The following is a 21,779-nucleotide window of genomic DNA, read 5'->3' as shown; positions in this document are numbered from 1 at the left end:
CAGCGTTGAGTCAGGACGTGCTGAGAATCCTTAACTATCTCCTTACCTGGAGTCTGAAATATGGTGTCCCAAAGGTTTTCTGTTGCTTGCTTCTTTCTCATTTGTCTTTGTTTTCTGGAGGTTGTGGGGAACTTGGGGTAAGGGTGGAGTGTTTGAGGATCAGGATTGAGGCTGTTTATCGTGAGCAGATGCTGAGGTTTTGTTCCAGTACTGAATCTGGATGATCCCAAGTGGCTGGTAGTTGCCAGTGTCGATTTATAACTGGCCTGATTCTCAGAATTCTGGGCAAGTTTCTACTGATGGCAAATCTCTGTCCGATTTCACTTTGTCTTACTGTGCACCTTTTCTTCATGCTGGAAATCTGTTACTCAGTCCTACTGAGTGTAATTGAGGCATTTGATCCTCCAGGCTCTGCAGGGACAGATATCAAGTCAGCAGGTGGCTGTGGAGAAACTGAAGAAGACAGCTGAAGTGTTGTTAGACTCCAGGGGACCTTTACTTCCCGCCAAGAACGACATCCAGAAGACACTGGGTAAGTGTGCAGAGTCCTTGTGTCTGGGCTCGTGGTTATGTTCTAAATGGTCTCATAATAGACACGGAGGCATCGCTCGCTAGCATATTCCCGTCACTCACTCTGAAACGGCTCCTCTCCGTCTGGACGAAGACACGCCCTCCTTGGCAGGTGTGTTAGCATCTTGGGAGTGGGGACTGGTTGTGTGGTTTGCAAAGAACATAAGTTTTGATTTAGAAAATAGAGCAAAACTTTTTAAAAACTTTTTATTTTTTATTATAGTTGAGTAACAGTATTTTGTTAGTTTAAGGGGTACAGCAAAATGATTCAGTTATACATAGACATGTATCTATTCTTTTCTCATAGGTTATTTATTACAGAATACTCAATACAGTTCCCCAGGTTGTACTGTAGGTCCATGTTGATTATTTATTTTCTGCACAGTAGCGTGTACTTTCTTGATCCCAAACTCCTAATTTATCCCTCCCCCGCCAACATTTCCCGTGTAGTAACCATAAGTTTGTATTTTATGTCTGTTTCTGTGTTGTGAATAAGTTCATTTGTATCAGTATTTCTAGATTCCACATATAAATGATATCGTATATTTGTCACTGTCTGACTTCGCTCACTATGATAATCTCTGGGTCCATCCATATTGGTGCAAATGGCACTGCCCTGTTCTTTTTATGGCTGAGTAATATTCCACTGTATATATGTATTGATGCTACATCTTTATCCGTTCATCTGTCGATGGACATTTAGCTTGTCTCCGTGTCTTGGCTAATGTAAGTAGTCCTGCTTTGAACATTGGGGTGCATGTATCTTTCTGAATCACATTTTTCTCTGGATATATACTCAGGAATGGGGTGGCTGGATCCTATGGTAACTGTTTTTAGATTTTTTGAGGAACTATTCCCTGCAGTGACAGTGTAGGAGGGTTTCCCTTTCTCCACACCCTTGCCAGTGTTTTATTGTTGGTGGATTTTTTGGTGATGACCATTCTGACCAGTGTGAGGTGATACTTCATTGTAGTTTTGATTTATATTTCTCTAATAATTAGTGATGTTGAGCATCTTTTCATGTGCTTTTTGGCCATCTTTATGTCTTCTTTAGGGAACTGTCTATTTAGATCTGCCCATTTTTTTGATTGAGTTGCTGGTTTTTCTGATACTGAGCTGCATAAACTGTATATTTTGGAGATGAATCCCTTGTCAGTTGCTTCATTTGCAAATATTTCATCCAATTCTGTGGGTTGTCTTTTCATTTTGTTTATGGTTTCCTTTGTGGTGCAAAAGCTTTTAATTAGGTCCCGTTTGTTTATTTTTGTTTTTGTTTCCATTACTGTAGGAGGTGGATTCAAAAAGAAACTGCTGTGATTTATTTCAGAGTGCTCTGCCTGTGTTTTCTTCTTAGAGTTTTATGGTATCCAGCCTTACATTTAGGTTTTTTAAAAATTTTATTTTATATTTTAGTTGATTAAAAAAGAAATAATGTGCAATACTCAGAGAAAGTAGACCCCAACAAGATTCTGTTGATTGTTGGGATTGGGCTGAGCTAGATTTCCAACCTATGGCCAGGAGCAGAAGCTTGAGAAGTCTTGTCAGAGTGGGAGCTCAGTGATAAGAGGTTGAAATGTTCCTGCTTCTCCTCTCCTGGGTTCTTTCGTGATCCTGGAAACTCAATTCAGTGCCAGTGATGCTTGTGCATCCTCTCACATTAGATGGTGACTTTCTTGAGAACAGAGCTGTTATGTTACCCTTGGTGTCTACTCACAGTATTTAGTTTAAATGCACAGTGGATTATCAGTTAACGTCGCTTAATGTCTTCCTGTATTTTTTGTTTTAACTTTGCTTCTTTTCCTGTATTTAATGTGTTTGACATTATTAAGTATTTCTTGGTGTGAAATGCTTGGTGTGAAAATTTCTTGGTGTTCAGGGTGGATTTAGGAAAGGCAGAGGAACCAGAGATCAAATTGCCAACATCCTTTGGATCATAGAAAAAGCAAGAGAATTCAAAAAAAAAATCTACATTTGCTTTATTGACTACACCAAAGCCTTTGACGGTGTGGATCACAACAAACTGTGGAAAATTCTTCAAGAGATGGGAATACCAGACCACCTGACCTGCCTCCTGAGAAATCTGTATGCAGGTCAAGAAGCAAGAGTTAGAACTGTATTGGAAGGATAGACTGGTTCCAAATAGGGACAGGAATACGTCAGGCTGTATAGTGTCACCCTGCTTATTTAACTTATATGCAGAGTACATCATGCGAAATGCCAGGCTGGATGAAGCACAAGCTGGAATCAAGACTGCCAGGAGAAATATCAATAACCTCAGATATGCAGATGACACCACCCTTATGGCAGAAAGTGAAGAGGAACTGAAGAGCCTCTTGATGAAAGTGAAAGAGGAGAGTGAAAAAGCTGACTTAAAACTCAACATTCGAAAAACTAAGATCATGGCATCTGGTCCCATCACTTCATGGGAACAGATGGGGAAACAGTGATAGACTTTATTTTTTTGGGCTCCAAAATCACTGCAGATGGTGACTGCAGCCATGAAATTAAAAGATGCTTGCTCCTTGGAAGAAAAGTTATGGCCAACCTAGATAACATATTAAAAAGCAGAGACATTACTTTACTAACAAAGGTCTGTCTAGTCAAAGCTATGTTTTTTTCAGTAGTCATATGTGGATGTGAGAGTTGGACCATAAAGAAAGCTGAGCACTGAAGAATTGATGCTTTTGAACTATGGTTTTGGAGAAGACTCTTGAGAGTCCCTTGGGCTGCAAGGAGATCCAGCCAGTCCATCCTAATGGAGATCAGTCCTGGGTGTTCATTGGAAGGACTGATGCTGAAGCTGAGGCTCCAATACTTTGTCCACCTTGTGCGACGAGTTGACTCATTGGAAAAGACCCTGATGCTGGGAGGGATTGGGGGCAGGAGGAGAAGGGGATGACAGAGGATGAGATGGCTGGATGGCATCACCAACTCAATAGACATGAGTTGGAACAAGCTCTGGGAGTTGGTAATATACAGGGAAGCCTGACACGTTGCAGTCCATGGGGCCGCAAAGAGTCAGACACGACTGAGTGACTGAACTGAACTGGTGTGAAATAAAAATCCTAACACAGCAAATGATTAACAGACCTTTCACCACAACAGAGCTGGCATTAAAATCTGAGTTGAAATTTTAGGTAAAGAGAAGGATGAAGCTTTGCTCTTCTAAAATCACTCTGTCTGCTTAATAGTCCTTACACAGGAATGGAATCTAAAAAGCAGTGTGTGTGTGTGTGTGTGTGTGTGTGTGTTAGGCACCCACCAGGGAGGCCCTATATATGTGTGTATGCAGGGATAACTGATACACTTTGCTGTGCTGCAGAAAGTAACACAACACTGTAAATCAACTCTACACCAACAAAAGTGAATTTAAAAAATAAAAGCACTCTGTAGAAGTGTCTGTAGAAGACACCTTTTTTGTTTTTTCAGACATTCAGAATCTTTTTTTTAAAAATGTTTTCTTTCAGATGACTTATTTCCAGCTATATACAATATGCTTCTAACTTACAAGAAAAATGTTTCCTCTTATTTATGATTTTGTATTCAAAGAAGCAAGAACCCTGGAGGCAAAATATCAGTAATAATGACCATAACATCTGCATTGTTCCAAGAAAATGTGAAAGAAACATATGAAATGTTACACTTTTTCTGCTGCAGTATTTCTTTCATGGATTTGAACAGTGATGTAAATGCGGTTTCTTTTTTTATCAGCTTTTTAAACTGAAGTCTGGTTGAGTTGCAGTGTGGTATTAATCTCTGCTCTACAGCAGAGTGGTCAGTTGCGCCTGTTTACACAGAGATACTCCCATGTGAATGCAGAGTTCCGAAGGATAGCCAGGAGACATAAGAAAGCCTTCCTCAGCGAGCAATGCAAAGAAATAGAGGACAACAACAGAATGGGAAAGTCTAGAGATCTCTTCAAGAAAATTAGAGCTACCAAGGGAACATTTCATGCAAAGATGGGTTTCGATAAAGGACAGAAATGGTATGGGCCTAACAGAAGCAGGAGATATTAAGAAGAGGTGGCAAGAAGACACAGAAGAACTGTACAAAAAAGATCTTTATAACCCAGATAATTACGATGGTGTGATTTACTCACCTAGAGCCAGACATCTAGGAATGCGAAGTCAAGTGGGCCTTAGAAAGCATCACTATGAACAAAGCTAGTGGAGGTGATGGGATTCCAGTTGAGCTATTTCAAATCCTGAAAGATGATGCTGTGAAAGTGCTGCACTCAGTATGCCAGCTAATTTGGAAAACTCAGCAGTGGCCACAGGACTGGGAAAGGTCAGTTTTCACTCCAATCCCAAAGAAAGGCAATGCCAAAGAATGCTCAAACTACCACACAATTGCACTCATCTCACACGCTAGTAAAGTAATGCTCAAAATTCTCCAAGCCAGGCTTAAGCAGTACGTGAACCGTGAACTTCCAGATGTTCAAGCTGGTTTTAGAAAAGGCAAAGGAACCAGAGATCAAATTGCCAACATCTGCTGGATCATCAAAAAAGCAAGAGAGTTCCAGAAAACATCTATTTCTGCTTTATTGACTATGCCAAAGCCTTTGACTGTGTGGATCACAATACACTGTGGAAAATTCTTAAAGAGATTGGAATACCAGACCACCTGACCTGCCTCTTGAGAAACCTATATGCAGGTCAGGAAGCAACATGTCTGTTGGACATGGACCAACAGACTGGTTCCAAATAGGAAAAGGAGTATGTCAAGGCTGTATATTGTCACCCTGCTGATTTAACTTAGAAGCAGAGTACATCATGGGAAACGCTGGGCTGGAAGAAGCACAAGCTGGAATCAAGACTGCCAGGAGAAATATCAATAACCTCAGATATGCAGATGACACCACCCTTATGGCAGAAAGTGAAGAAGAACTAAAGAGCCTCTTGATGAAAGTGAAAGAGGAGAGTGAAAAAATTGGCTTAAAACTCAACATTCAGAAAACTAAGATCATGGCATCTGGTCCCATCACTTCATGGGAAATAGTTGGGGAAACAGTGACAGACTTTATTTTTTCTGGCTCCAAAATCACTGCAGATGGTGATTGCAGCCATGAAATTAAAAGATGCTTACTCCTTGGAAGGAAAGTTATGACCAACCTAGACAGCATATTAAAAAGCAGAGACATTACTTTGCCAACAAAGGTCCGTCTAGTCAAGGCTGTGGTTTTTTCAGTGGTCATGTATGGATGTGAGAGTTGGACTGTGAAGAAAGCTGAGTGCCGAAGAATTGATGCTTTTGAACTGTGGTGTTGGAGAAGACTCTTGAGAGTCCCTAGGATTGCAAGGAGATTCAACCAGTCCATCCTGAAGGAGATCAGTCCTGGGTGTTCATTGGAAGGACTGACACTGAAGCTGAAACTCCAGTACTTTGGCCACCTCTTACAAAGAATTGACTCATTGGAAAAGACCCTGATGCTGGGAGGAATTGGGGGCAGGAGGTGAAGGGGACCATAGAGGGTGAGATGGCTTGATGGCATCACCGACTCGATGGCCATGAGTTTGAGTAAACTCTGGGAGTTGGTGATGGACAGGGAGACCTGGCGTGCTGTGATTCATGGGGTCGCAAAGAGTCAGACACGACTGAGCGACTGAACTGAACTGATAATGTTCTTTTCCTTTGTGGTTTATCACAGGATGTTGAGCACAGTTCCCTGTGCCATGCAGCAGGGCCTTGTTCTTCATCCATCCTGTGTACAATAGCTTATGTCTGCTACGCCCCCAACTCCATCTCCCCGAGCCCCACTCCCTTGACTGCCACCAGTTTGTTGTCTGGAGACGGTCACAATCTCCTGATCACACATTCTGTCCTGTACTTCTCAGCATGTGTATATAGATACTCAGAAATGCATGTGTATTTATAAATTTCAGATGTTACTATCTTAACATATTGTGTGCATTATGATTATAAGACACAAAAAATGTAATATGTTAAAGTATAAGATCACAATAAGAGTGAAAGTTACAACGTGTTGCTCCTCTGTCCCAGGCGCTGGTTACATTGGTAACCACTGCTGAAAGGACTTGTACAGGGAGGGGGAGACAAAAGACTCATATTATGTGTAATTCTGTGACTTGAAGAAGTATTTTGGCATTTTCCCCATTGTTAAGTGTACACAATTCACTTGCATTTGTTTAAAAATTTGTGTTACATTATTTAACATATGTTACATTGTTTTAAGACTAAAACTTCTCTCTGGCATAGTTTCCCGGGAATATGTGAAAGTATATTTAAGATATAGAGGAGTTTCTCTAAGATCTAGTTGACTTCTAAGGGAACCAACCACTTAAAAAAGTAACATTCTAAAAGTAAATTTTGTTTGTACGTTTTTCTAGAGTAAGTTTTAGTTACTAACATTAAGAATTTAGTGATATTTTATTACTAAGTCCAAAAATAAACTACGCGTTGATTAGAAAAAGTTTTAATTGATGTATAGTTGATTTACAGCGTTGTGTGTGCTAAGTTTATTAGAATAGTGCCTTTGCCTGGGACATCACTTACACGGTGGAACAGACAGGATGGTGCCCTGGGGAGGCACGAAGCTGCCCATGTGAGAAGCGGCTCACTTGCCAGTCATGACCTGAAGTTCAGGGTGGCCTGCTCTGTGACTTTCACAGAGTCGTGAACTCGAACCTGCTCCTGTCTGCCCTGGGCACCTAGGTGCATATCAGAGACTCTGCCCTCCCCACCCCTTCCCAGGGCCATCTTAGTATTTTCATAAAAGGAGCATGACTGACTCCTTATTGCATCCCAGTTTAACCTCTCAGTTAGGTGAGAACTTGGCAAACTATTTTCCCATGATATAATATTAGAACAAACAAAAATTATATGAAATATGTTCTGTGGCCTAAACATAAGAGTATAAGGTGTTTCATTTTTATAGAGATGTTTCAGGTCAAATATTTTCTTCCATTGAAACATTCTATAGTGTATCAGATGATGGCATTCAGAAATCATTACAATTTTTTTCAGATTCTTGGACAGTAAGTGTAATTGATGATTGTTTTCCAGAGGGACAGGTTGTGGGGAGGAAAGGAAAGGGGAGTACATTAAAAACCATTGTTCTTTGAATTTCTTATTGGTCTGCAGTATAGAATATAGGATGTTAAAATGTAGAGCTTTATATACGAATGAGAACTAGCCAGAAAGATTTTTTTTTTTAAGCATCTTAAGTCTTCAGAATGGAAACTAATCTCATCTGATAGGTCGGTCTGTTAACTTTGTTTTTTTTCTTCTCTTTTTGTCTGCTATTAAATTTATCAAAGAAATTCAGTGTTAACCTTAGAAGCGCAATCTCAGCCTTCTTCATTTTATGTGGATTTTTGTTGTCTGTTTTCTATTAACATTTGCCTTTGCCACCTTCTATGTACTTGAATACTTTGCTTAGGATGCAAAGTATGACAAAACCTAAATGTGTATGTGTGTGTATGAGAGACAGCAATAGAGACAGAGATTGAAATAATTTTTATGTGTAAAGGTGAATTCTGAATAAATCCTTAGAAGTGTATGTTTTTCCTTGAAATCAGCTCTGTGCAGCTGACACCTTTTCCCCCCACGTAGTTAAGAAGTGTGGCTAATCTGAAATGTCACATTGAGAAACCATAATTCCAAAGATTGGCTATCTGGAACTCTTTGATTTCTCTGGGACAATTCAAATGTTTACACATCCCAAAAGCTCTTTTCAAATCCAGATGATATACACATGTATACACTAGTCAAAAATCGCCAGCTTTCTATTTTTCACTGGGACCTTTGCTTTCTGTTTTCAGGTTTTGTTGGTGCTCTGATGGTGCAAATGTGAATTTGCCACTTAAATCTTTTCTTCTTCTTCCAGTTCTAGTGTGGGAATTTTGTGGTTCTCCATAGCGTATTCTGCAAAGGAAGGGGGCAGAGAGCACTTAGTGGTTGACGTTCCCTGATTCTTTTGGACTAGATGACATTGTCGGGAGGTATGATGACCTGTCCGCGTCCGTGAGCGAGCGGAACGAGAGGCTGCAGATGACGCTGACCCGCTCGCTGAGCGTGCAGGACGGCCTGGACGAGATGCTGCTCTGGATGGCGGGCGTGGAGCGCTGCCTGCAGGAGCCGTGCCAGCTGCCCTTGAGTTCTAGCGCTCTGCAGGATGCCATCAGTAAAAGCATCGTAAGTGACTCCAGACAGCAAGTAGACCGCTTTTCAGTGACAGTAAAAACATCTCAGATTAGTTAAAAAGTGTGGATGCTTTCATGCTCTGCATGTCTCAAAGCCTTTCACTCATCCTCACTACACATTTTCATCCCTAAAATTCATATATCCTGGATTTTCCCATGTGCAGACATAAAACCTTATATAAAGTGTTAGTGTAACATTATTTGCTCTTTTATATATATTTATATATATCCTCCTCAACATATGGTCTTGAGTTGTAAACATCATTTTTGATGGCAGAAAGCATAACCTTCTAATTTTCTTCAGGGAAAACAGACTTATTTTTCCTGGGAACTTGAACCTGTATATTGTTGGGTTCTCTGGCTAAAATAGCACTTGATATTGGGTAAATTCAAAATAATTGTAAGAAAGTTACTAAGAGGGTAGATCTTAAAAGTTTTTATCACAAGAAAAAAATTTTAACTCGGTGTGGTGATGAACGTTACCTAGACTTATTGTGGTGATCATTTAGCAATATTTCCAACTATTGAATCTTCATGTTATATGCGCATGTGAACTTGGTCGCTCAGTCATGTCCGACTCTTTGAGACCCATTGAACTGGAGCCCGCCAGGCTCCTCTGTCCGTGGGAGTTTTCAGGCAAGAATACTGGCTTGCCATTTCCTTCTTCAGGGGATCTTCCTGACCCAGGGATTGAACCCACATCTCCTGTGACTCCTGCATGGCAGGCAGATTCTTTACCTGCTGGGGCATCGGGGAGCCCAGTTATGTCGTGCAGCTGAAACTGATTTACTGTTCAACATTATTGTAGCATAATGTTATATGTGTATGTCAGTTACATATCAGTTAAAAATTATATTGAAAAGTGTCATGAGCTCCACAGATGGGTAGATTTAAGATGAATTTAAGGCGTAAAGAGATGTTTCCTGAGTATAGCAGCACAGAAAGTAGTGCTTGCACGGTCACGTGTGTGAAGGAGCAGAGACGGGCTGCTTGTACCTTTCCTGAGCATCGCTCGTGGCAGAGGGCATCTCACGCACCGGGCCCTGTTTGTTCGCCTGGCTTCAGCCCGCTGCCCAGGAGTTAATCAGATCAGTCTTGTTGTCCGGCCTTTGGAAAACCAGGAGCGTGGCTAATCCCTGGGCTGCGGGAGGTCCCAGGGTCGCAGAGTGGCAGCCGCCTGCCGCGTCTCCCGGGCAGCCGGCCAGCTGTCTCCAGGCTCCCTGGTTGGCCGGGGCGGGTGGGGACCCCATCAGCTGGTCTGTCACTCCTGTTAGCTTCCGTAGTCACAGGTGGCTCAAGCTTCTGTTGTTACGAATAGTAATCTTGACAAGTCTGTGACGTTATTTGTAAACATCATTCTATTACTTATGTGGTCTTTGGTTCATTTCAGATGCTGGAGCAGGACATTGCAGGGCGACAGAGCAGCATAAATGCCATGAATGAGAAAGTAAACAGGTTCACGGAAACTGCCGACCCATCCACCGCGTCCTCGCTACAGGCCCGGATGAAGGACTTAGCCTTCCGCTTTTCAGAAGCAAGTCACAAACACAAAGAAAAACTTGCCCAAATGGAGAAGCTTAAAACCAAAGTGGAGCGGTTTGAGAACCTCTCAGAAAAGCTCCAGACGTTCTTAGAAGCCAAAACCCAGGCTCTCACTGAGGCAGATGTACCTGGGAAGGATGTTACTGAGCTGTCTCAGTTTATGCAGGTATGTCTTCCATGGAGCTCACAAGGCTGATCAAGTATGTCAGCAGCCAGGACAAGTATTTACGGGCAGAATTACGATTAACAGGCATCATTTAAATTGCTGATGGATTGGAAAAGATCTGTGCTTTTCTCCTTTAAAAACTTCAGAGCCCATCTCCTCCTTGAGGCCTCTGCTCATTGCCCAGAAATGAACCCCATCTCTCATCTTCTGTATATCATAGGTACTACGCATATCCTATTCCAGAACTCACAGAGTAGAATGTAGAGTGCATTTTTAAATTAAAGTTTACCATGTTCTCTTTCAGACAGCCTGCCTACATGTTGGTTTACACTTTTATCGTAGGCAGGATCGCTCTGTGACATTCTGAGAAGGGTCATTTGCGTCCATACCTACAACTTGGTGGGATGCCCTTTGAAGACCTGGCAACATCCTCTATATTGTTTTATTTTTCTTACTGAAGTCTAGTTGATTTACAGTGTTGTGTTAATTTCTGCCGTACAGCAAACTAAGTCAGTTTTATGTGAGTGTGTTGTGGTGGTGTTCAGTCGCCCAGTCAGATCTGACCCTTTGCAATCCCATGACTACAGCATGCGAGGCCTCCTTGTCCCTCACCATCTCCCAAAGTTTGCCCAAGTTCATGCCCATTGCATCAGTGATGCTGTCCAGCCATCTCATCCTCTGACACCTCTTCTCCTTCTGCCCTCAATCTTTCCCAGCATCAGGGACTTTGCCAGTGAGTCAGCTGTTTGCATCAGATGACCAAAATACAGGGAGTTTCAGCTTGAGCATCAGTCCTTCCAATGAGTGTTCAAGATTGATTTCCCTTAAGATTGACTAGTTTGATCTCCTTGTTGTCCAAGGGACTCTGAGGAGTCTTCTCCAGCACCACAGTTCAAAGGCATCAATTCTTCGGTGCTCTGCCTTCTTTATGGTCCAGCTGTCACAAATGTACATGACCACTGGGAAAACCACAGCCTTGACTATGCAGACCTTGTTGGCAGTGTAACGTCTCTGCTTCACAGCACATTCTCTAGGTTTGCCGTAGCTTTCTTGCCAAGAAGCAAGCATTTTCTGATTTCATGACTGCAGTCACCATCCATAGTGATTTTAGATCCCAGGAAGAGGAAATCTGTCACTACATTCACTTTTTTCCCGTCTATTTGCCGTGAAGTAATCGAGCTGGATGCCTTGATCTTAGTTTGTTGAATGTTGAATGTTAAGCTGGCTCTTTCATTCTCTTCCTTCACCCTCATCAGAGGCTCTTTGAGTTCCTCTTCGCTTTGTTCCCTTAAAGTGGTATCATCCGCATATCTGAGGTTGTTGATGTTTCTCCTGCCTGTCTTGATTCCAGCTTATAACTCACCCAGCCCAGCATTTCTCCTGATGTGCTCAGCACATACATTAAACAGACACGGTGACAGCAGATGGCCCTGTCGTCCTCCTTTCTTTGACCAGCCAGTGGTTCCATATAGGGCTCTAACAGTTGCTTCCTGACCTGCACACAGATTTCTCAGGAGACCAGTCAGGTGATCTGGTAGTCCCATCTCTTTAAGAGCTTTCCATAGTTTATTATGATCCATACAGTCAAATGCTTTAGTGTAATCAATGAAAAAAGAGGTAGGTGTTTTTCTGGAATTCCCTTGCTTTTTCTATGATCCAGTGAATGTTGTCAATTTGATCTCTGGTTCCTCTACCTTTTCTAAACCCAGCTTGGATATCTAGAAGTTCTTGGTTCACATAATGCTGAAACCTAGCATGCAAGATTTTAAGTATGGCCTTACTAACATGGGAAATGAGAGCCATTGTCTGATGGCTAGCACATTCTTTAGTAGTACTCTTCTTGGAAATTGGGATGAGGATTGACCTTTTTCAGTCCTATGGCCACTGCTGGGTCTTCCAGATTTTTGACGTATCGAATGCAGCACCTTGATGGTATCATCCTTAGGGTTTTGCATAGTTCTGCTGGAATTCCATTGCATCCACTAGCTTTATTAATAGCAGCGCTTCCTAAGGCCCACCTGGCTTCGCTCTTCAGAATGTCTGGCTCTGGGTGGCTGACCACACCATCGTAGTCATCCAGTTCATTTGGATCTTTTTTATACAGTTTTTCTGTGTATTCTTTCCATCTCTGCTTGTTCTCTTCAGCATCTGCTAGGTCTCTACCCTGTATGTCCTGTTCTGTGCCCATCTTTAGGCAAAATGACCCCTTGGTATCTCCAGTTTCCCTTAAGAGAGCTCTAGTGTTTCCCTTCTGTTGTTTTCTTCTGGTTTTATACACTGGTCATTGAAGAAGGCCTTCTTGTCTCTCTGTGCTGTTCTTTGGAAATCTGCGTTTAGTTGGATACGCCTTCCCCTTTCTCCCTTGCCTTTCACTTCTCCTCTCCCTTTTGCTATTTGTGAGGCCTCCTCAGACAACCGTTACGCCTTCTCGCTTTTCTTTTTCTTTGGGATGGGTTTGTTTGCTGTGTCCTGTACAATGTTACAGACATCCGTCCATAGTTTCAGGCACAGTGTTTACAAGTTCTGATCCCTTGAATCTATTTGTTAGCTCTGCTGCATATTCTTAGGGGATTTGATTCAAGTCGTACCTGGCTGGCCTAGTGGTCTTCCCCACTTTCTTAGTTTAAGCCTGAATTTTGCTGAGAAACTGGTGATCTGAGCCACAGTCAGCTCCCAGGTCTTGTTTTGCTGACTGTTTACAGCCTCTCCACTTTTGGCCACAAAGAATGTAATCAATTTGATTTCGATGTTGGCCATTTGGTGATGTCCATGTGTAGAGTCGTCTTTTGTGTTGTTGAAAAAGGGTATTTGTGTATGTATATAAGTATATGTGCTCTTTTCCATATTCTTTTCCATCGTGGTTTATCATCGGATGCCACTGGGACCCTGCTTGTCCTCCTGCATATAAGAGTCTGCCTCTGCTGGTCTCAAACCCTGACCCCATCCCTCCTCGATCCCTCCCCTTTGACAGTCATGAGTCTGTTCTCTGTGTCCGCAGCAACATCTCATATTGATGTTTTGCAGGAATCAACATCTGAATTGCTAGAACGCAAGAAAGATCTGGAAGTTTTGCAGAATCTCTTGAAGGAGATCTCTAGCCATGGCTTACCAGGGGATAAGGCTCTGGTTTTTGAAAAAACAAATAATTTGTCAAAGAAATTCAAGGAAATGGAGGACACTGTCAAAGAAAAGTAAGCACCACTTAGGAAATGGAGTTTTATTCCACTTGATACTAATTGGAATGCATGATTTTTATTTCCTTAACACAGATACCTGGAACAGTTTTGGAAACTTGAGAAATAAGCATAGGGCAATTATAAGTACTTCTATATTGCTAATTCTTTTGCTGTTAAAATGAGGTGTATTTTTGTTAAGTTATTTAGGAGGGAAAGTAAATTATTCTTATATGAAAGTAGAAAGCATTATGTGAAGAACATGGTGGTGGTAGTATTTTACTGAAAGTTGTCTAAACTTAACTTTAGTCTGAAACCTTCAGCAAAAACCTTGAAATAACCTTGAAAAATAGCCAGTGGCCATGGCTTTCTGGGCTCAGTTCAAAAACTATGCATCAATCCAATGTAGTTCTAGATGCTTTTTTTAAAAAAAATAGTTGGTTTTTAAGGAGTTGGAGATCAGACATAATTCCATGAACAAACAAGATAAGATACAAATGTGAACCTAAATTAAGGTAAAAAGCTGCAAAGGGGTGAGCCTTGTGACTGAGCTTTTATTGAATATACTGTTGATCTTGTACTAGTTTAGAATATATATCTGGTTTTGCCAGAGTTCTTACAGAAGCCTCCCCTTCCCCCCCCCCCCCAAAAGATAGAAAGTAGCCATTTTTCTTTCAACTCTTTTTATTTCTTTAGAATTCTCTACCTGAAACTTTTGCATGCTGTGTGGACCACTCACAGAGCTATCATTTCCATCCCATTTAGTTCACATTGCACAGAAGAAATAATCTTGGTTTCCCTGGGTGAAGTCTAGGTTTTTTCTGTCAAATGGACCCAGTGGTAAAACCACGTGGTCCTCAGTGATTAGTTTAGCAGCCACGGACTTTCTGCTGATAATCCACACCCCTGCACATGAGCACACACGATCCACAAAGTGTCCGGGGTTCAAATCCAGATGCCAGACCTCTCCTCAGAGCTGTGCATGTGCCAGGCGGGTGCCCTCAATCTCTGGTGCTGAGTGTCCAGGGAGGTCTGTGTACAGTTCACCATGGAACTTTCTGAGTACCTGTGGGGGAGGCATCCATTAAAATTCAGCATCGCTAGGTCTCACCTTGTGTTTTAGAAACTCAGTCCTGTCCTCTCCAAAGACCCGATTTGTCGTTCAGTTGCCAAGTCATGTCCAGCTCTTCACGACCCCATGGACTGCAGCATGCCAGGCTTCTCTGTTCCTCGCCGTCTCCTGGCGTTTGTCTAAGTTCATGTCCATTGAAGACCAGTTTGTCTTCACTAAATTGACCAGTTTACTTCACTAAATTGATAGCAGAGGATGAGATGGCTGGATGGCATCACCGACTCGATGGACATGAGTTTGAGCAAGCTCCGGGAGTTGGTGATGGACAGGGAGGCCTGGCGTGCTGCAGCCCATGCGGTCGCAGAGTCAGACACGACTGGGCTGGGCTGGGCTGGGCTGGGCTGGGCTGGGCTGGCCTGAGCTGGCCTGAGCTGGCCTGGCCTGTAATGCGGCACAGGCACCACTGGGTGGCGCTGTGTCTCCCTCCCGTCGGTGACAGGTTTCCCTCTGGTTCTCAGCCTGCTGGCGTCTTGCACAGTATAAAGCCGACAGATGAAAGCATACTGACTCTAAATCATGTTAAAGATGTTTCTCTGGCCTTTAGAGTTTGTGTAGCGCTGTAGAGAGCTGTTCCATATGGGTGACAGACATCATAACCGTTCTGTCTTGGTCTGCAGAGTCCACTGAAAACATAGACAAGGACTTCACTGATTTCCCTTGCACCCAGGAAGTCTTTCCTTCTATCTCTCAGGGTTGGCATGTGCATGGGCGAAGATCTTTTTCCTTAATGTTAAATCTGATATAAGAGTAATAATTTGTTTATTAGTTATGAGTCCTTTGGAGTCTCTCCCTTTGTGGCTTAAGTTCGTCAATGTTTGTGATCTAGGAAAGAAGCAGTATCTTCTTGTCAAGAACAGATGGATGCCTTTCAAGTCCTGGTTAAATCATTAAAATCATGGATAAAAGAAACCACAGAAAGAGTTCCCGTTGTGCAGCCTTCTTTTGGTGCAGAAGATTTGCAGAAATCTTTGGAAGAAACTAAGGTGAATCAGTGTCTGTATTTGATACTAAGTTCTCATTTGCTGATGTTAGAAATGACAGGTTTCCTTTTCATAGGAATAGAGGCTTCCTGTTCATGTTAGATCTTCATGAATATACAGTGTATTTTGGTGAAATTTGGGAATCATGACATGGGTTTCACCGAACCTTTAGAGGACACAGACTTGCAGTCAGCTTGCTTTTTTATGGAGATGCCTTAGTGAGTTGCCGAGTGGTCCAGGTTTCTTCCCCCCACGTCTCCATTTAGTTTCACTTGTTTTTTTATACTGTTTCTCATAGTGTTAATAAGAGGTGCTTTTCTTCAGTTTTGCATTTCACCCTAGTTTGGATATAATCACTCCAACCAGTATCTGAAGATAGAAGTTATTTGAATATTTTGTCATCTGACTCAGGTCTAAAACTTAGGATTGGTTATGGCAAGATTTCTACTCCAAATTGTGAAGTTGTGTATTTTTTAAAAATCACTGAAATTTTACCATTATTTTTGTTTGCTTTTAAATGATATTTATCTAGTGCCTTTCTATGATTTCATTATTTTTATTATTTTTGTGATAGCTTTAGGGATGTATAATTTGAGTAAATAATACATGAGTATTTCAGTTATTCATCATTTATATGCTTTATATAAAAATAGAGGTGTTTTTACTTTGAATCTTATTATTTAACATATGCACGTTTATTGTTTTTCTTTTGTCCTTATATTTATTCCAACTGTTTATTGTATGTTTGAAGCTCATCATGTAGTCTAATTTTTATTTTTAAAATTTTGTTGGGTTGCTTGAATCTCCTTTGTTATATACTATTTAAAGTTAAAAAGTGTATGTTCTGTTTATTGATTCCAGTGCTGGAAGAAAATAATAGGATGAGTTTTAGATATTAAAAAGTTCATTGAAATTTTGATAATTAAAATTCACTATTAAATGGAATTCTGAATTTACATTTTTAAGAACAGTTTCTAGTACATTTCTTCTTGTAGCTTGTCTCTGGCCTAGTACTGTTTGCAGACTTACAGTTGACAGTTACTTTGGAACTCATGGCAGCTGGGGGTAACCCAGCTTCCACTGTGGCTGGAGGCAGAATTCAGGATGGACCTGGCCCCACTCCTCACTACCAACAGTGCTAACAGTCACCTGGGCTGTTGAAGTGAATAGAGATGCTGTCCTTCTCTTCCATCCACTCTCCCATAAGTCAGAAGATATGTTTAAGACCCTGAATTATAATGTGTAACTTGGAAGAGATTACTAAGACTGAAAAATAATGTATTTTTATATCTCAAGAAATTACAAGAGAAGTGGAGCTTAAAAACACCAGAGATTCAGAAAGTCAGCAGCAGTGGGAACTCACTATGTAACTTGATAAGTGCTGTGACAACCCCCGCGAAGGCCATAGCAGCTGTTAAATCAGGTATGTGCATTGTTTGCGTTTGTGGGAAGACCCATAAGAGTTGGGTCCACCCATGTTTATTTCATGTGTGTATGTTATTTCTTTTAATTAATGCATAAGATAACTTCAGAAATGCAAAGGGAAAGTGACAAGAAATATGACATGTCTAAACACACTAAATGCTGCCAGGAAAAGTGTCTGCACTGTTCAGATTTCAGATCTCTTAGGTTTCCCTGCAATTTAAAATGTAGCCAAATTCATCTGTAAGAATAAGGAGCATTATGTTGGGAAAGGGGAAAGATTAGATTCCAATTTGTTTGTTTTTACCTTCATTGATGGAAATGTAGAAATTCTACTTGAAATATTTGATAAAGAAATGTGCCTGTTCTCCTGGGAAAGAAGGAAGTAAGGGGAGGAAACGGCTTTGCTTTTTTTTCTCTTTTTGTCAAGTGGACCTCTCTTAATTTATTCCCATCTGCTTTATTCCTTTATTCCCAAAGAAAACAGTCCTGTCTTATGTTAGCCAGCATGTCTGAATCACAGTCTTATCATGCTTCTCAACAGAAAGGGAGAGTCTAATATAAATAAGGGTTCTAAAATTTAAGTTGTAGATAGGGTTTTAAGTTTAAGGCATATTTATATTGTTGTCACTATCAGGTTTGAAATAATCCAAGAGTAGACTTGAGGCAGATCTCGCATCTTTATTCTGAGGGTTTCTGAGGATCCTCTGGTTTATCTGCTCTTTCCACTGCCGACTGTCCCCATTGTGAGGCTGGCGTTCAGCTGGGCCCCTCTCCCCACACAGTTTATTCTGCTCTATTAATCCCATTTCAGGCAATACTGACAGTATATGTGTGTGATGATCGCTCCTTTCTCTCATAATCAGATTTCCTGAAATGTCAAGGTTTTGATTTTTTTTTTTTTTAAAGGGAAGGAATTCTGTGGTGTTTTATATTAGTTCTTCATGTCCTCTTTGTATTTGTAGTAAGCAAAAAACATTTTTTTCCCTGCTCTTTAACAACTCCCAGGCATGATAGGAATTAATCTTGAGTTTCTACAGGGCATTTTCACTTCATTTGAAACACCATGATGTGTGATTTTTTTTTTTTTTAAGGGGCCAACACTTAGATAAAGATTCAGATATTTAAGTGTTTTTGTTCAGGCTTGCTCTCATGTGTTTAGTTGGGGGAAATGTGTTTTGGAGAGAGAGCCAAGGCGTACTCACATGAGAAAGTCTTACTTGATTTTTAAAAAATATTTTGATTATGAAAAAGATAGCGATGCTAGATGTTTATAGAATTCAAGAGAAATAATTACTACCACTCACCGAGCAGTTCCTGTTTCTAGGCAGTAGGGTGACTGTCTTTAATCCCCACTGGGGTTTCATGAGCCAGGTCTTCCTCTCCCCAGCACCTGGGAGGGCTGGATGTGTCTGTGCAGACCCACGGGGTCATCAGTGGACTGGTCTGAGCTCAGGCGGGATGGACACCAGGGCCAGTGCCCCAGCTCCTGGGAGGGCTGGATGCAGACCCACGGGGTCATCAGTGGACTGGTCTGAGCTCAGTCAGGACAGACACCAGGGCCAGTGCCCCAGCTCCTGGGAGGGCTGGATGCAGACCCACGGGGTCATCAGTGGACTGGTCTGAGCTCAGGCGGGACGGACACCAGGGCCAGTGCCCCAGCTCCTGGGAGGGCTGGATGCAGACCCACGGGGTCGTCAGTGGACTGGTCTGAGCTCAGGCAGGACGGACACCAGGGCCAGTGCCCCAGCTCCTGGGAGGGCTGGATGCAGACCCACGGGGTCGTCAGTGGACTGGTCTGAGCTCAGGCGGGACGGACACCAGGGCCAGTGCCCCAGCTCCTGGGAGGGCTGGATGCAGACCCACGGGGTCATCAGTGGGCTGGTCTGAGCTCAGGCGGGACGGACACCAGGGCCAGTGCCCCAGCTCCTGGGAGGGCTGGATGCAGACCCACGGGGTCATCAGTGGGCTGGTCTGAGCTCAGTCAGGACAGACACCAGGGCCAGTGCCCCAGCTCCTGGGAGGGCTGGATGCAGACCCACGGGGTCATCAGTGGGCTGATCTGAGCTCAGGCGGGACGGACACCAGGGCCAGTGCCCCAGCTCCTGTATCTCCTCTCCCTGCATTGATTCAGTGGGGTTTCTTTCATGTCTTTTTACATTAGTCCGCCTCCAGTAAACCCATGAAAAGACTCACTGCAGCAGACAGTTCCAGTTCCTTACATTGAGGTGGATGTTCTTCTGTCCGTCAGGCATTCATGCTTCAAGCAATACACGCTGTAACCGGTTTCTGTGCTTCAGTGACTGTATCACTAAAATAACTTCAGCTTTAAAGCAGTTATCACCCCAGAATTGTCTTACAGATGAATAGTTTAATGATTAATGTGTCAGTAATCTACAGTTTCTGAAACTCTGGAGTTTAAATTGATCATGTTATGACGTTAGGAGTAAATTTTATACAGAAGAGAGGACATAGCTTGATCTTTTAAACCTTCGTTTAATTTTGAAATTGAATCAGTATTTTAAATTTTAAAATATAATACTGTTTTAAAATAATTACTATTTATGGGGTTTGCTTTAATGCCACCGAGGCTTCCCTGGTGGGTCAGATGGTAAAGAATCTTCCTGCAACTCAGGAAAGTTTGATCCCTGGGTGGGGAAGATTCCCTGAAGAAGGGAATAGCAACCCACTCCAGTACTCTTGCCTGGAGAATTCCATGGACAGAGGAGCCTGACAGGCTACAGTCCATGGGGTTGCAAAGAGTGTGACACGACTGAGCGCCTATTTTTTTTAATGCCACCTGCTATTAATACACATGCAATATGACAGAAGTCTATGGTGACTTCAGTTTTAATATTTTTGCAGGTGGAGTAATATTAAATGGTGAAGGAACAGCCACAGATACTCAGGACATTTTGGCAAATAAAGGTAAATAGTAGCTTTAAATGCTTCTTGATTTAATAACTTGGTTTTGTTTTTTTTGTTTTTTTTTGAGAAAGAGAAAATCTTTGTAGGAATAAAAATAGTTCTATCAAAATTTCAAATTTTGAATTAAAATGGTATGAAAATAATCATGTTCTCCATAAATAACATATTTATGTAACATTGTATGCAATTTCGTGCATTTGAGGGTAAAGTCTGGTCATTCAGTTTGGCATTTGGTTTATGTTTCCTTATTTTGGGTTAATTTGAGGTATTTTCTCACTTCGGATAACATTGTTTGAGATATTTTTTAATTTGATACCTGAGGAATTAGTATGTAACATTTCATGGCTTGGGTAGTTTATTCCATTTAAAATATCTCATTTCACTGGTATTACACTGTGTGTATGGGTCATGAAGTAGCATTGTAAGATGATAGTGACATTTAGTTCTAAACACTATGACTTTATCATAGTAAACTTAATCTTGACCACATGTCAGGTTGGCCAAGATAGTTTGTTCTGGCTTTTCAGTAACGTCTTATTGAAGAACCCTAACAAACTTTTGATCAACCCAATAGAAGGAAATATTACGTAAAACCAATTTTTATTTCTGGAGCTCTAAATACCCTGAAAATGTGTCAATATTAATTTTTTTTCTTACATCTAGGCTTAGCATCCATTAAAAAGGATATGACTGACATAAGCCATGGCTATGAAGACCTTGGCCTCTTGCTTAAGGACAAAATAGGCGAGCTGAGCACCAAGCTCTCCAGACTGCAGAAGGCTCAGGAGGAGTCCAGCGCCATGATGCAGTGGCTGCAGACCATGGGCAGCACTGCCACGAAGTGGCACCAGGCACCCACACCTACAGACACCGAGGCTGTGAAAAGCCAGGTCGAACAGAACAAGGTATCCTCTGCGGGTCCGTCCACGGGAGGTGCGAGGGAGGGACCAGTGCCCAGAACACGCCCTCGGGCTCACGGGCCGGTTCTGGCTTCCTGCTCTGTGACCGTCCCCACGTCGTGGGCCAGCTAAGCATGTGCCTTTCTGTAGAGATGGATCCTAACAGTCACTTGTTTTTACCCACAGAGGTTATAAAGATGAGTGAGCCGTAGGGTGCAAGCAACTTGGACTTTCCAGCTCAAGTCTGGGGTTTTAGCTAGTCCTTGTTGGAAAAGATGTACTTAAGGCTAGGTGTATTAGGAGTCTGTTCTGTCCAGTATAAAATAGGGGAGCTCATGCTTTCCCTTTCTTTAATAGATAGTATTTCTTTCTACAGCTGTCAGGGTTAGAAAAATGGTTCTGTACACTGGCCGCGCTGGCAAAATGTCTCCAGTTGACTAACTTATCTTTGAGCTCTAAAATATGTTATCCAAAATGCTGCTCATTCACTAGTAGATTCTCAAATCTTACAACCTCTCTCGAGACTGATTTTTGGTTAATTACAGTCTTAGTGGTGTCATCTTCCTTTTTCCGAAGGGATTTGAGAATATATGAAATTCTTCCCAGGTGGTGGGGTGAGTTCCCACGTTCCTCTTTGGGGTTCTTTTATCAGCTAGTTGAAGACTAGTTACAAAGAGGAAAAGAAAATATAGTTGACTCCTGGATCCGGTCCTCACTCACTTCAACCTCTGACCATGGATATTTTCCCCTACTTTGGTCATGTTAAAGAAAAAAGTGCTCTCTCATAATTGTGTCTTTGTCTTTT

General features: G+C 41.9%; 1 protein-coding gene across 18 annotated transcripts in view; it reads left to right on the top strand.

The window, feature by feature from the left end:
* The window catches only part of DST (dystonin), a 513,682-nt gene that overhangs the window by 377,283 nt on the left and 114,620 nt on the right, over nt 1-21,779 (top strand). For all 18 annotated transcript variants that reach the window (XM_070456721.1, XM_070456720.1, XM_070456704.1 and 15 more), the window contains 8 exons: nt 409-532; nt 8,516-8,724; nt 10,123-10,440; nt 13,465-13,631; nt 15,572-15,728; nt 17,022-17,148; nt 20,013-20,075; nt 20,739-20,980. In XM_070456721.1, the coding sequence (XP_070312822.1) occupies nt 409-532; nt 8,516-8,724; nt 10,123-10,440; nt 13,465-13,631; nt 15,572-15,728; nt 17,022-17,148; nt 20,013-20,075; nt 20,739-20,980 (1,407 nt within the window). The remainder of the gene's footprint in view (nt 1-408; nt 533-8,515; nt 8,725-10,122; nt 10,441-13,464; nt 13,632-15,571; nt 15,729-17,021; nt 17,149-20,012; nt 20,076-20,738; nt 20,981-21,779) is intronic.

The sequence above is a fragment of the Odocoileus virginianus genome, chromosome 27, assembly GCF_023699985.2.
Source record: "Odocoileus virginianus isolate 20LAN1187 ecotype Illinois chromosome 27, Ovbor_1.2, whole genome shotgun sequence".
Taxonomy (NCBI): Eukaryota; Metazoa; Chordata; class Mammalia; order Artiodactyla; family Cervidae; genus Odocoileus; species Odocoileus virginianus.
Note: the sequence above shows the minus strand (reverse complement) of the source record. Positions and strands in the feature narration are given on the sequence as shown.